Source organism: Pholis gunnellus (assembly GCF_910591455.1).
Source record: "Pholis gunnellus genome assembly, chromosome: 12".
Classification (NCBI taxonomy): Eukaryota; Metazoa; Chordata; class Actinopteri; order Perciformes; family Pholidae; genus Pholis; species Pholis gunnellus.
Genome location: NC_136539.1, coordinates 8718732 through 8733434, shown reverse-complemented (window position 1 = coordinate 8733434; position 14703 = coordinate 8718732). Strand labels below are relative to the sequence as shown.

Here is a 14703-nt window from a genome sequence, read left to right as displayed (position 1 = left end):
AAAACCTCTTAAAAAGAAATGTAAAAAAAATATTCCCGATGCTTAGGCCTTCGCAAGAATAGTTAGTCTGCCTGAAAACACCTGCAGCGATCTCCACAAGAGACAGAGCACCCGAGGATGGAGCAAGAAAGAGGACCAGGGTTATCCCGGTTTGCTCTTTATCTGAAATTGCATAGCTTGTTTTTTTTTCTGCTTGCGGTGTAGTGCAGTCATGGAGAAGCAACACGTTAGCCAACAGCCGCAAACAGCAGTTAAATCTGAACTACCGTAACCTCGGCGTCACCCGCATTCTTGGAGAGATAGTGTTCTGGTCAGTGTGTTTGATGAGGGAAATGGGTGCCGTTTTGGATGGTTTGTTCCTCACAACATCATGCTGTTTGTCCTTACCCGCTGGTCCCCTCCTTCTCTGCGGGGGTCGTGCTTTTTGGTAAAGTGCCTCAAGTTGTCGTAGTTGTGGAAGTTGAAAAGCTCCACGAGGTCCTGGAATGAAAAAGGAAGATACACACATCAGATGGGTACGAGCCTGGAAGCTGAAAAGCCAATGATTCCGGTAGTGTATACGTTGGGAAAAAAAGAAGCATATGAGCTGGAATCTGATTACATTTGCGGCAAACGCGGATTCCTGCGTGCAGTGTCTACTGAGCTCTGTATCTGGGTCTGGCCTCTCGGTAATCATTAGTCAAGCATCACTTACTAATTAAACAGGTTCGGTTACTTTAGAAGTATGTCAGCAAGTTGAATCAGTACTCTGTTGCATAGTTTAATTTGTGACCGTTTGTGTACAAACAATCATTCATTGAAGCCCCATTATTATAAAATAAAAAAGTATATTATTTATTATTAAAAAATAACAATATACACATATATATATATATATATACACACATATATATATATATATATATATATACATATATATATTATAAAATAACGTAAAGTTATATTGTCAAAATGAAAAAGAAAGCGGATACATTTCTTAGATTTAGTTCAATGCTGATATGCGTGTGTATTTATGGTTCACTGCACTGAGTGACTATGGTTGTAGTACATCTATGAATATATGTACGGAATACAAATCACTCCAAAACGCTTTTTAACTCTTTAACGTTTGGCACAGAGTGAGGCACGCCTCATGTCAAGCTATCATCAGCTCTGTTCAAGATGGATCCAAACAATATATTTTCAGCTCTTAAAAAATGCTGCTGGGCTGTTCTTAGCCTTGGTATGTTTGTTTTGTACTCCATCCCAAATAGATAACACGAGTATCTCATCATATGATCTTTTTATGACGAACTTCGTCTTTAGGAGCTTCGTGATAGCCTATTTATATATTTTTTCTCTAATCCCGTTTCTTTTCCTTACTTGTCTAGAGACAGGATCCTGAAGACATTTTTGTTAAGCTCCAACCAATTTGAAATGACATATTTAATATATTCCTCTTGGTGTGGTTGATTTTCTTCATTATGTTGCGTATTTTGATCAATATCACAATACTCTTTCCGTATGTGATTATGTATATGTTTTCATGGTTATTGTAGGCCTTTGGTGCCATGATGTGATGATTAGGATTCCTGATGGAGGGTTGACATTTTTTAGGGTGACCTGATTGGTCAATGTTTGTCTATCAACATATTTAAGACATGCCCCTATTGTCTTTTAAAGTAACCCGATGAGGCTCTATGTACCGAAACGCTGTCACCAAACGCAAGTGAAGAAGATATTTTTTGTTCTATATTGTCGACCGCAGGTGTTCTACTACTGCAACCTGTCTTTCTAAAAAGTAGCGACGCAGGTATTTCTTGGGATTATGGATTCTAAGCACACACTGCAGGCCTGCTGTGATCTGCTCTTCTGATGCCGGACATCACATACCGTGCAGAACTGTATTCCTCTGACGGAGTTGCCCAGCTTGTCTAGTGGAGGTGACCAGCACATAATGCCCATCACGTTGGGCACAACCAGCAGGATCCCCCCCGCCACTCCAGACTTGGCCGGCAGACCGACCTACAACAGGGTGAACAGTTACATAACAGAAGATCAGCTGTGTGCATTTACAGTCGCAACACGGCACAATGCTGGAAATAGGAAAGTCGGCACAGAACAAGTCAACACAGCTTCAATAATTCATCAGTTAGAGGAATCGTTCCACTGCTCCGCCTGTGACATTTTGCTCAAACAGAATATGCTAAAAGTCATGATCAGTGGAGAGTAGAGTTTCACTTTGGTGAAACTGCAGTTGGTCACACAGTTGACTAAAACCTACTGCTTCATGAAGAACTGAAAAATATTTTCACACATTGCTCCTTCTCTACATTTTCCTGCCACCGAGCAGAGTCTCGTTAAAATGTGCCATCCTATCAGCACAAACACCTCAGCTCAGACAGACCATGTGATGTGACAGCTCTGCTTTGCTGAGGCTTTGGTGTGTTGGCACTTAATACAAGCACACACGTTTATATCAAGTCTTAAAGAGTTTTTTGTTGTGGGTAAACCATTCACCACTATTTCAAATTGTTTTAGTATTGGTAAAAACAAACGAACAAATGACACAAAGCCTTTACATTATGTGAATAACTTTTGAGTGGGGCTCACAGACTGTATGTAAGATGTGAACAAAATCACCATAACGACACCCACTTGGTTTGTGGATTGCCGTTTTGAAGCCACAAGTTTGGCATTTTGGCCATCGCCATCTTGGTTTTTTAGAGCGATAACTGATCATATTTGGACAAGAAGGTGGAGCTAGGAAGGGCAATAGAGAGAGCGGCCTCTCGTCGTAACTAAAACAAAAAAACATGTCCTCTACTATACTTGTGATTCGTGCCTTTTTACTTACATGGAAAGCAAACTGTCCTGAGAAGTCGTACATGCCGCAGGAATGCATCAGACTCAAGGTGTTCCTCACCGCCTCGGGACTCAGCACGCGCTCACCCGAGATCGGGCAGATGCCGCCATTAGCCAGGGTGGCTGCCATGACGCTGGCGCTCTCGCAGGTCACCTCAATGGAACACAGCTGGAGGTTCACACAAAAAAGGACAACTTGTTTCAGTTCTCCATCACAATACTTCTTTCACTCCGCACAGAAAGTCTCACGTCACGGCAGCCGAATGGAATCACGGCGGTGTGGGAACAGGAGAGCAGAAATGGGAACGTCAAGTGGGAAGGTGAAAAGGTGACAAGAAAGCTTTCATTCAGGGCTGAATGAATGGTTTCATGAAAACTATGTGAATCACATGTTACGGCGCTCACAACAAATCGTTTTGATTTGCTCTATTCTCTCAATAAAACCATTAAAAGAAGAAGAATTGTATTCATTCATTCTGTAGAGTTTCAGCCACTTGGGCAATCTATGCAGAGGAGATCATGGTGGAGCCGCGCCTTATTAAGACACGCCTTATAATCACCCGTCTGCACATAGAGAAGAAGCTAGATGTAGAATACAGGGAAGTAAATATGATGACAAACAGAGGGAGTATGAAAGAAATACAGGGATATGAGACTACATTTGGGAGAGAAGCAGAAAGAGGATCCAGCCAGGAGGATCTCTGACCCTCAGGGTTGGAATCAATAGAGTAGGAGGAGCAGCAAAAAACAGGAAAACAATATTCTGCTTACATTAAAAATGAACGAGTTGAAAACTGATACTGGGGGAAAAAAAAAAAGAAGAAAAAATCACTGCTAGACTCACTTGAAAGTAGAAGTCCAGTACAGATGTCATGTCTGTCCCCTCTGGGAAACACTGCAGAGAAACAGAATATAAAACAAGAACATTCATCAAGTGCAGTACATTGAATTTCCAGTTAAGAAAGAGACAGACACATTTCTTAATGTTAGATAACAAGTCTAATAAAGGATTACCAGAATCCAGCAAACAATTATGATCAATTGAGGAACACAAAAATATGTTTTTTTTCTTCTATTGGGCCTCTGGCAGTAACTTCCTCCACCTCTTACTTTAATTTTGTTTAATACTTTCAGTTACTGCTTTTAAACTTTGTTTAAGTTCAGACCTTTTTTTCTTTCAGGTAGTAGCCGATGGCAAAATTCCTGTCTCCTGACTCACGCTCCGACTGGAATCTGTCACACAAAGAGCAGAGAGCTCCAATTACATAGAGGAAGGAAATATTTGCACACGAGTGTGTGTGTGTGTGTGTGTGTGTGTTTGCACTCGTGTGTTGAAATGCCACCACCCCTCCCCTCATGTGTACAGTACAATCAGACCTCTCATGCTATCATGTGACGATGATACTGCAACGTGACCCCCAGCGCTTGCTCTTTTTCAGGACACATTGTTAGCACGTGGTGTCATCAGAAATCATGATATTTACAACACTGATGCCAATTCCAATCCTGATAAAATCCACCAATACAACAAATAACTCCTACTGTATGAGCAATATGGGTCAAAGTTTGACCAATTTGATAACTGCAGGTGATCTTAGATAGTGTCAGAATGGCAAAATGGCATGGCAGGAACTAACACAGGGGTGGTTTTGCGTACTGTGGTGGAAAAAAAAACTATTCAATCGTACCGAGTGAGTCCTATAATACTGAATACTGAAACAAGAAACATTGAGGAAAGAAGTTTGTCTTTAAAGTATTTATTCTCTGGCCAGAGAAGGCTTCACCGTCATACAGACTGCAGTTCAGTCTGCAGAGGATGAGCCAAGAATTCAGTTTCTGAGATGCTTATAAGCATGTCAGCCCACAGGGTGGGGGAACATCAGGTATTTACATTATAACAATTGATCAGCAGTTTCAAGCTTCAACCTTCATCTTCTGAGCCTTGTCACACAAAGAGAACTTTCTTTATTACCCTTGCCTATCTCTGAGAATCTTCACACCTCAACATGCTCTGGTTAAACTGCCACCCCATTGAGTCACTCCCTCTTATCAAAGCAAAGGCCTGAGATACCCATACGGTCCGGTTACCACTCTCCAAGGTACACAGGGAAAATACTCTATCACAGTACTTTGCCAGGTGTTTACATTTCTGAGGACAGGTTTTGTGACCATGATAGCATAGCAACCGTGCAAGATGCAGTGACGAAAATTAAGCCTGTGGTCGAAGATGGGTGTGGTCCGAACAAGGGGGGATGAAGGAGCCACTGGTTGCGTCCATCATCCCCGGTCTTTAGTCTGCTCACTTCTATTGTTTTGGACTGTGTGTTTGGCTGACTGCTAACGGCTAACACACTGCTGAGTACAGTTTTTGAGTTTAGATAGATCGGTGTATGCTTTATTCATCCCCAGGGGGAAAATTGTTCGTTACAGCAGCAAATAAATATAATTAAGCAATTAAAGCAACAGAGTAAAAAATATTAATATAAAAAATGCACAGCGTATACAATTAAATTGTATAGTATTAAATGAACTAACTAAACAGTAGTGCAAAGATTAACCAGCAGAGTAAAACAACAGTGTAGCGGTGTTATAGTCTTGAGGTGATTTATTATAAAGTCTTATTGCAGAGGGCAGGAATGTGCTCCTGTATCTGTCCTTGTGACAGCGGAGCTGGATGAGTCTGTTGGAGAAAGTGCTCCGCTGTCCCTGCAGTAGGTGGTGGAGAGGGTGGTCCGAGTTATCCAATTATGGACAATAGTTTGACGTGTCTTAGTCGCCGACTTCTAGGCCAATTGCCTGCATTCATCATTGTTTGTTTTTTGAAGTTTGAATGAAGTGCGTTTACGACGCCGTATAGCTCAGTGGTGTCTAGACGTGGGGTTAGATACATTCAATCACATAAGACAGCGGTGGTTGTTGCGGACACACCTGACGGAGATTTACACTCTACCGCACCTATTTTGTTGAATTTATGAGAGTGGAACAACTAACACTGTTATTATATTCTAATTGATACATTGAGTTTTGACAGCTTACACGTGTTAAAATGAATCCCGTGGCTTGGATTCAACTATAACAAGCCACGTGAGACATAGATTCACCAGTCATTATTGTTTACGCTGATATGCGTAGCTTGTTTCTTTCCATGGTGCACTGCACTGCCACAGATTCAGGTTCCGGATTTGGGTTTCAAACCATCAACAGAGCCAATTGGGTTTTAGAGCACATTATCTAAGAGCTGATTAAAGACACCTGCTGTGACATGACTCTTTGTGGAGTGGTAAGAGGTTCAACAGCAGGCTTCAAAGTTTGAACCCTGAGTGCAGCAATTCTTCTGCTATGTCTCGCGGGTGAAAAAAGAGAATTTGGATCACATCAACCCATGATTTAGAGGGACTTACGTGGCATTGCTGAAACCCACATACTCGTTTCCCGCCATTCTTTTCAGAAAGTTCATGACCTGGAGGGAAAGCAAAGCGACAACATGATCAAAAGGGGTTAATGGTATGAGGTCAAATTCTACCACTGGTTGATGGCCTGTCCATCATAAAAATAGCTGTGTCCCAATTCCATACAAATTGTATACAGTATGTACTATATATACACACACTAGTGTCACCGTATACGGATTTTGCTTTTAGTAGATTCATTCTTCTGGGATCGTCCTAGAGCTATCGCAACATAAACTTTACATTTACTGATTTTTTTGGCCAAGGAAAAAAAAGGGGGAACACTAACACATCATCTTTTAAGTTGATATGGCAAACTTGTTTACAGTTTCTTATTTACACATTCAGCAGATAGAGAACAACATTAGTATTTGGAGTCGTGTTTCTGGCCACCTGAGGAATGTTGGCTTAGTATTCACTCTTTTAGGTCTGTTTTGGGTCTCCACCAATTCCTGAGGGAAATATCTGGCTCTTTAGCTGCTAAATGCTCCACTATGTTCACCGGTTGGACACTTTGTCTGTCTGTGGTTTGGTGGTGAGCAGGTAGTGGTTTATAAGAGCTTGTTCTTTTCTTTTGAGTCACTATTTGGTCACTTTTCTGGTGCAAACACATTAACACTCAAACACTTCTTAGAATCACTGTGTAGTAAGGAATTGGTCACAGCTTAATTACCTTGATTAGAATCTCTAAAGAGAGAAATCAAATAAACAATACAACTAAGTAATACAGACAGTGCCGAGTCATCTAGACATGGACTCTTCACAAAGATCATGAAAGTTAACCGACTACTTCTGACTTCAATGATTGACCAGGACTGACCTCTTATACTTACATAGTCAAATCGTTCAGCGTTGCTTGCACCTTGCTGAGGGGAGAACGAGTGAACAAGCAGTTAGTACAGTTCATCTACCAAAGGATGTAGCAGAGGACAAGCACAACATCAGAAAAAGATTATACTAAGATGATAATGCTGACAAATTCAAACTACGGAATTAGAAAAGACATGAATAGATTTTTATTACAAACAAAATGTAAAAATCACATGAGCTTGTTACTTGCCAAGAATTAAACAGGTAGATACAAAATATTAATAAGATTAGCTTGCAAATAGGTTTGAGTTGAAAGGGAGATTTAGTAGACATGTGCATTAACAGAGCTTAGCCAGTTAAAGAAAAAACATGTCTCACTATGCCATCTCACTGATTCCAAAATTATTATTTAAATTTAAATTATTATTTCAAGTCTGAAGAGTAAAAAAAAAGAAAAGAATTCAAAATCTGAAGCAGCTCTGACTGTGTGTATGTTTTTACATAAAATACACATGGGTGTATGAACGCATGTTTGTATTATGGGTTACCATAATGCAGGTGTGTTTGAGGATGTGCGTCTACTGTAGGTCAACATGTGTCATGTGCAAAGAGCCTGTCAGCCAAAACAGAGGGAAGGGAACAAAGGGAGGAATGGTCTTCCTCTGAGAAATATATCCACAGTTTGTATTGTAGCTCAGTGTACATTTTGCATGCTCATTGATGCTACCTATTACACCAAAGAAAACACAGCAACAAAAAAAACAATATATATATATATATATGGACATTTGCATGCACATTTTAAGTACTATAGCATTAGTTGCCAATAATAAAAATACTGAACAATTTATGATGTGGATGGCGTGAAAAGATTAACTTTACATTTAAAAATGCGAATGCTTCATGTGTGACTGACAGTACGTTTTAAAAAAATTCTACACTTTACTGTGCAGAAAAAAAAAGTTATTGACACGGATGGAGGTGTTAAAGAGTCACTAAATGGGGTTTCTACACAGCTGATTGGGGGAGAAAGAGAGAAGAGGGGGGGGGGGGGGGGGGATCAGGGGATTGGGAGAGTGCGAGGAGATAGATATGGAAAAGGAAGAAAAAATTACCAACGTCATTTGACCTGCAGCAGCAGTCATTATTTCCCACAGTTCCTAAGTCTGGAAAATATGCAACAACATACAAAAACAGCAACAACATGTAGCCTTCAAGCACCATGTAACAACAGTTTGGGGCATTCTGCCACGGCAACCATCCCATAGTTTTCCCACCGGGGTTAAAGCAAACTGGGCGACCTGATCAACGGCTTGACATTTGTGCTTCAGTATAGAAAAAATGAAAAAAAACAACACATTGAGACACTGATGACAATGGTGAGCGGATGTGGACACGGACACACATGATTGTCTCGTCAAATGTGATGTTGTCTTTCTCGAGAAGGCAGCTGAACAGGTTCTCTGTGTGATGGAGGAGAAGCCCCGTCACACTGTATCATAAATCAAAGAGGAACTGGTGGAAACCTGTTTGATTTTACTAGTTCAGCTACTGTAAGTGCTCCTTAGCGTACGTAAGGAGGAGCTTACTGGAATTTGTGGCATTTCAAAGAATAAAAAAAGTAGATCTCGGATAATAAATTATTTAAAAACACAGTGGATGTTCTTCTGTGCAGTAAAGATCTGCTCGCACCACTGCCAGCAATGTTTAAGAAGTAGTTCAACATTTTATAAGCTTTCCTTCAGAGAGTGAGATGAGAAGGTCAAGGGCGTGTTTAGCTAGTTTGGCACAAGGACTGAAGCAGGGTGAAACAGCGAGCATGTATTGCGCATCTTTGAATTTCTTTAGAGGGAGCAATGTGTTGGAACGAGAGGTTCCGGTTGTGCCAGTCTGGTCTGGTGTACGAACTGAAACCGGATTGATTTTAGGCAAATCAGAGGCATTTGTCGTTACGACCCGGTCTGGTAAATTCAAAAAGTAGCCTACATCAGCAACCTGAGAAGACGGTGTCACAGCGCTAAATCCAACTTTCATTGCATTAGAAATAAGCAACATGACAACGTTATTAACATAATGTCTGTTTATAAACAGACTAATGGAGCCAATGGAGTGTCTGTTAGGCCGTGTGCAAGACGAACATTTCTCTCATTCAGGTGGTAACCACCAGCTCTGAAAAGTGAAGCCAACCAAACGTGCAATATTTCTAATGGCCAGCAGGGGGCGACTCCTCTGGTTGCAAAAACAAGTGTGATTGTAAGTGTGCCAGGTTTGGTATCATTGTGCCCGTGTGGAGACCAAAACCATAACCTGTGCTCACCCACCAGCAGGTTAGTTGGCGTCCCCCTGCTTTCAGTCTTTTTGCTAAGCTAGCTAAACATGTCCGGACTCCAGCTCCGTACTTAAAAGCGGCCATTTTTGCCACTTGGTCGAATGTATAACCAAACACACAAATGGGGCAAAGGTACATTAGCATTAATGTAGGTTCATATTTCTGACCACCCGAGGAATGTAAGCTTAATTTTCCACTCTTCTTTTAGCTCTCTATCAACTCCAGAGGGAAATGTCTGGCTCTTTAAGCTGCTTAATGCTTCACCCTTTCACCAGCTAGTTGCTCACGTTATCCGTCTGTGGTTTGGTACCGAGGAATACAATGTACAGTTGTTTGCTGAAAACCTTTTCCTGACGCGGCTGAAAGCAACATTAATGAGAGCTGAGAAAGTGATCAAAACAGTAGAGCTGCAAGCCATTTAACCAAAACAATGTAAAAAAAATCAACTAAAAATGTGGGAAGCTGCAGAGATGGGTGATAATCCCTTGTGTGTTTTTCACTAAAACCCAACCCTTTAATATTACAGATAGCGATTTGCGGACACAAAATTAAGGAGTGTAGCCTTATCGTGCTGGCATTAGATTGAAACCAATCTTCACATCTTACTTTCTGAGAGAAAGCCAATGTTTAGAACTGTTAAACTACAACCAAAAGCAAACTTACCCACGGCTGTCTGTGGTTACGTGTGTGTATTGTTGTAAACTATTTTACACACTTTTCAAGGTGACAGACTGCTAACTGGCTAAACAACTATTAATCCGGGATTTAGTATTTTGTGACTTCAAACCTTTTAAAGTTGAGCAGTTGTGTGACAACAGCAACGAAAACTAAAATATGCGTCTGTTGTATACTATAGAGAAATAGCAGTTATTGGGATTGAGAGAGTAAAACCACTTGTTCCACTTATTTAAATCTACCATCATCGACCCCAGGTCAAGTGGCTGCATGTTGGTTTGCTGTCATGGAAAAACAACAGCACAATATTTAATCTCAAAAGGCTAAAATTGCAAATAAATGCCAATGTGTCCGAAGGATTTCCCTGTCAACAGACAGAATATTAGGCTAACTATATTTAACTTGACTAGGGTTATGTTTGCATGGTGATAATGCACAACAATCACAGGTGAAAAAAAAAAGAAAAGGGAATGTGATTTTAACAACATGGACACTGAAAACACACAGGTCCCAGACCCTGAGAGTATTAGAGGTCCAACATCAGATCAAGATCAAACAGGCCACATGCTTCAGCATGCTTTGTCAAACATAGTGGATGAATTTGGCATCATCCACAGTTTAATTACTCTGTGAAGGATTTCATTAAAATCCCTCTCTAGATTGCTTCCTCCCCCCAAAAACAACTTAATAATAGTAATCCCATCTCTAAACTGGGTAGCACATTGTTTCTTAAAAAAAATCAATAATGAATACAAATTCAGTTTAAAGTACTTAGGACAAAAGCTTGACATAACATCAGGTCATCTCCAGAAAAAACTACAGTCAAATACAGGACCATGAAGCAATTAACACAGAATGTGTAAAAAGAAGAAAAAAAAAAATCTATAGTTCAATACAGCAAAAAGAAACTTCAAACATCTGTGATTGAGTCTTGCATCCGTAAGAAGATATTTATAGACAACTGATGTACGAGTGTGTGTCCATGAGACAATTATTCTAAACGATTCACTGCTAGCACTAACTATTCAAAGAGAGGCTGGTTAGGTTAAAGAGTTAAACATCAAACTTGAGAACATCAACAGCTGTAAGGAGGTAAATAATCAAACCGAATGGATTAGGCTGGTTTTTAAAGGGTAACTTCAATATTGTTCAACCTGGACCCTATTGCTTTTGTGTCTATGTGACAAATACTGTGTTTGAAATTGGTCCAGTATTGGGGGCGATCGCAGTCACAACCACCAATAGAAAGAAAATAATTGTATTCCTCTGTAGGGTCCTTTATATAATGCTGAAGATACTTATAACAACAGCAGCTCGTTTGATTTGATGGACTCTCTGTCAATCTGTCTTCACGCTGAGTTACCCGGGAGACACTCAAACAGTGTAACACCAGACTTTGGTCACAAAATGGAGGAGCTGTGGCAGGTGAGGTCTTATCGCAGACCGGGTGCAGGTTTGCGTGCACCTGCATTTGACTAGCTCTCCATCCAGGTTATTTTCAGCAGGGCCAATAACAGTGTGTGTGTGTGTGTGTGTGTGTGAGATTTCTGGGGCTCGCTAAGTGCCTTCAGGAAGGATTAGCACAAGTCTTAATCACCACAATAAGACACGTCAGTGGACTTAACGTAGTGACCTAGAAATGATTCCAGCTGAGTCAAGAGTCATAAATCTCTGCACACACAGGGAAGTCTATAGTCTGCTGAGTGAGTAACAATACCACCACATAATAACAAAACGGTCTGACAAGCGTGGACATGGTGTTAAATCGGCAAAACTCTGCATTACTGTGAGTGGGTTTCATTGTGTTCAAACAAATGTAGGTTAATTGGGCCACTGTTAAAAAGTCAAATTGTGTCTGCGGCCAATAATTACGTTAACGTTGATTTTATTTACTTGATAAAGCAGCTCAATAATACCCACCATACAGGAATTATATCGCTACGGTTTCAGTGGAAATGACAAACAGACTGGACATAAAAACACACATGAAGGTCGGAGGGGGAGAAGTGTTATTGCTTTTACCTTAATCAGTGAAGTACAAACGATAGCGCCAGCATTAACCATGGGGTTGTGGGGCTTATCTGCAAAACAACAAGAGCTCCGTTAGAGTGCTGTAGAGGAACACAGTGTAAACACGCGGCCATGTGTGAGAGCTCTGTATATAGACCGGTCACACAATGACAATCAAATACATGTAGAGCACACATTGACTCAAGAAACTACAGACAAAAAAACATCTATTTTAAGAAAGGTATATATGAAATAGCAGCAGGACTTATTTAATGACATGGCACGTAACGAAGTGTTATGCAAGTTTGTAGGTTTTGGCACGTACACAGCTTGGCAGGTGACAAAGTGTGTTGGCAAATTTGTCCTCACTTAGCGTCTGCTGTTGTGTTATGAACTAAACCGAGCTTTGTGCCACACACCTGCAAGACTGACTGTTTCGACAACGGTGACTACAATACGAATCCCGTTGAAGATGAATATTGAATGCATTTCAATACATGAAAACAAATTATTCCAGTTCTTGTTGACCCAATTTGCAGTTTGTAAACAACGATGACGCAAGTAAGCGTGCGCACACAGTTTGGCAACAGAAGTAAAGCAGAGTGCAGTAGCTTGTCAATAGAAATATGATGTCCCTAAAGCCAGTGAATAATTATGATCTCAATATTGATCAAAATATTCTTGATCAACATTTCGGCCATAACCGTGCAGCTCTACCTAGCGTCTTTGGGGTTCTGGGGGAATGTAGCAAACAGCATCAGTCACTGTAACAGCAGCATTCAAAATATTTCTATTATTTAAACATTATCCATGTTTTTCAATGATTGAGATGCAACCTTTAAAGATTTGGACACACAGGATGTGATACTATAACTCAATCCCACTTTCTGCTCAATGATTTAAGGAAATAGGAAACACTAACTTCCTAAACACAGTCAAAGCCCTCCATTGGACACTCTCAAATCATCAAACTTGCATCAGGTCTCCACCGCAACATTTTGAGGAGGAATGATAGTGTGTGTGTGTGTGTGTGTGTGTGTGTGTGTGTGTGTGTGTGTGTGTGTGTGTGTGTGTGTGTGGGCTGATAAGTGTGTGCGGACAGAAGATAAGCTCACAGACACGGAAGAATATGCAATGAACAAATGGAAGGAGAAAACTAAACGCTCACCATCGTCACTCAGGAAGAGCTTATTGAAGCGCAGGCCACTGGGCTCCTTCCCAATGAAACTGTGCACGTACTCTGTGCTGTGGTCGTGAATAGCGACGGCGTACTTCAGAGGCTTGACACAGGACTGCAGACAGAAAGGGACCTTGGTGTCTCCGACTGTGTGCCTACGGAAGACAACAGATACCAAGGTATGAAAGCAGACAAAGCAGCTGCAATCAACATTAAGGATCAAGGACTACTTCAACACTGACTGTACCTGTCCTGGTACAAGAATGACACCGCCAAATCATTGATGTAATTTGCTGTTGTTTTTAAGTTTTAAACTCTTCGCTGTTGGTGCTTTTATGCAAATCTTTCACCCTGCAATTTTGGCCAGAACCCCCTTTTTAAATCTCAATGGGACCATCCCGTCTAAATAAAGGTAAATCTTTTATTTGTAATACAAGTTCAGTGATGAGAAACAACGTATTCAGAATGAAAAATATTATCAAGTAAATACTTATGAAGATGCCATTTCATAGAATAATGTTGGTGTTGGTGGAAAATCATAAACTTCAGTGACAGAGCGTTCCAGCGTGACACAATCAGTTCAGTACCATGTTATCTTTATGACGTCCTCTCTTACACAAACATAACAAATATATACACTCCTTCGTCAATTTACAAGTGTCTATCAGAGAACAAGCTGATCAAAACACCTGTATATTACAATGCAACGCCCTGCAATAAATCAAACCATGAAGTTTGAGTAATGCTTGTCTGACAGATTTATTAAGCATTATTACACGCCTTTAATGAATACTCGATTCTGATTGGCCAATTCTAGGGTGTGTTCTTTCTGTACAGCAGACTGCTGGTATGACTCACACGCCCTTGCTAAGCATCTTTAAATCAATATTTTGTGACAAATATTGTGTCTAATAATCATGTGGCCCTTCAGGTTAAAACATGTTTTACAAACTAAAGGGAGATTTTATTAGACAGTTAGAAACGGAATGTTTTACTAATACACGTTATGAATAGTTTCTCTAAATCACAACTGGCGGCTTGTTAGCATTCCTCACTGACACCACTGGAGGCAATTTGGTATTTATGTAACCTACAGGGTCTCAGTGATCCCACACAGGAATGAACACAGCACAGAGCTGCCATTGTAATGGTAACTGAGAAACGTCACACAAACATTTCAAAAACATCACAGTACCGCTGTAATACTTCTCGTGGCTCACCTCTGTCCGTCGACTGTGCACAGGGAGACGGCCCACAGGTCCGGGCTGAATTTGGCAAGCTGAGGAATATAGTCGGCAACCTGAAAGAGAGGCAAGGCAGCTGAAAGAGTGCCGGCGCAGCAGCGGTTCACATTACACCGCTGAGGCTCAGGTTTCAATGGAAAGCCAACACCACTGGCAATGCAAAAT

At 40.8% G+C, this 14703-nt stretch overlaps 1 protein-coding gene across 4 annotated transcripts in view; it reads right to left on the bottom strand.

Moving 5' to 3' along the window:
- The window catches only part of LOC306704145 (glutaminase kidney isoform, mitochondrial-like), a 37596-nt gene that overhangs the window by 13750 nt on the left and 9143 nt on the right, over nt 1–14703 (bottom strand). For all 4 annotated transcript variants that reach the window (XM_079170364.1, XM_079170365.1, XM_079170366.1 and 1 more), the window contains exons 5-14: nt 14515–14594; nt 13286–13449; nt 12130–12188; nt 7127–7159; nt 6246–6304; nt 4011–4077; nt 3689–3739; nt 2837–3013; nt 1873–2004; nt 388–480 (exon numbers count right to left, since the gene is read on the bottom strand). In XM_079170364.1, the coding sequence (XP_079026490.1) occupies nt 388–480; nt 1873–2004; nt 2837–3013; nt 3689–3739; nt 4011–4077; nt 6246–6304; nt 7127–7159; nt 12130–12188; nt 13286–13449; nt 14515–14594 (915 nt within the window). The remainder of the gene's footprint in view (nt 1–387; nt 481–1872; nt 2005–2836; nt 3014–3688; nt 3740–4010; nt 4078–6245; nt 6305–7126; nt 7160–12129; nt 12189–13285; nt 13450–14514; nt 14595–14703) is intronic.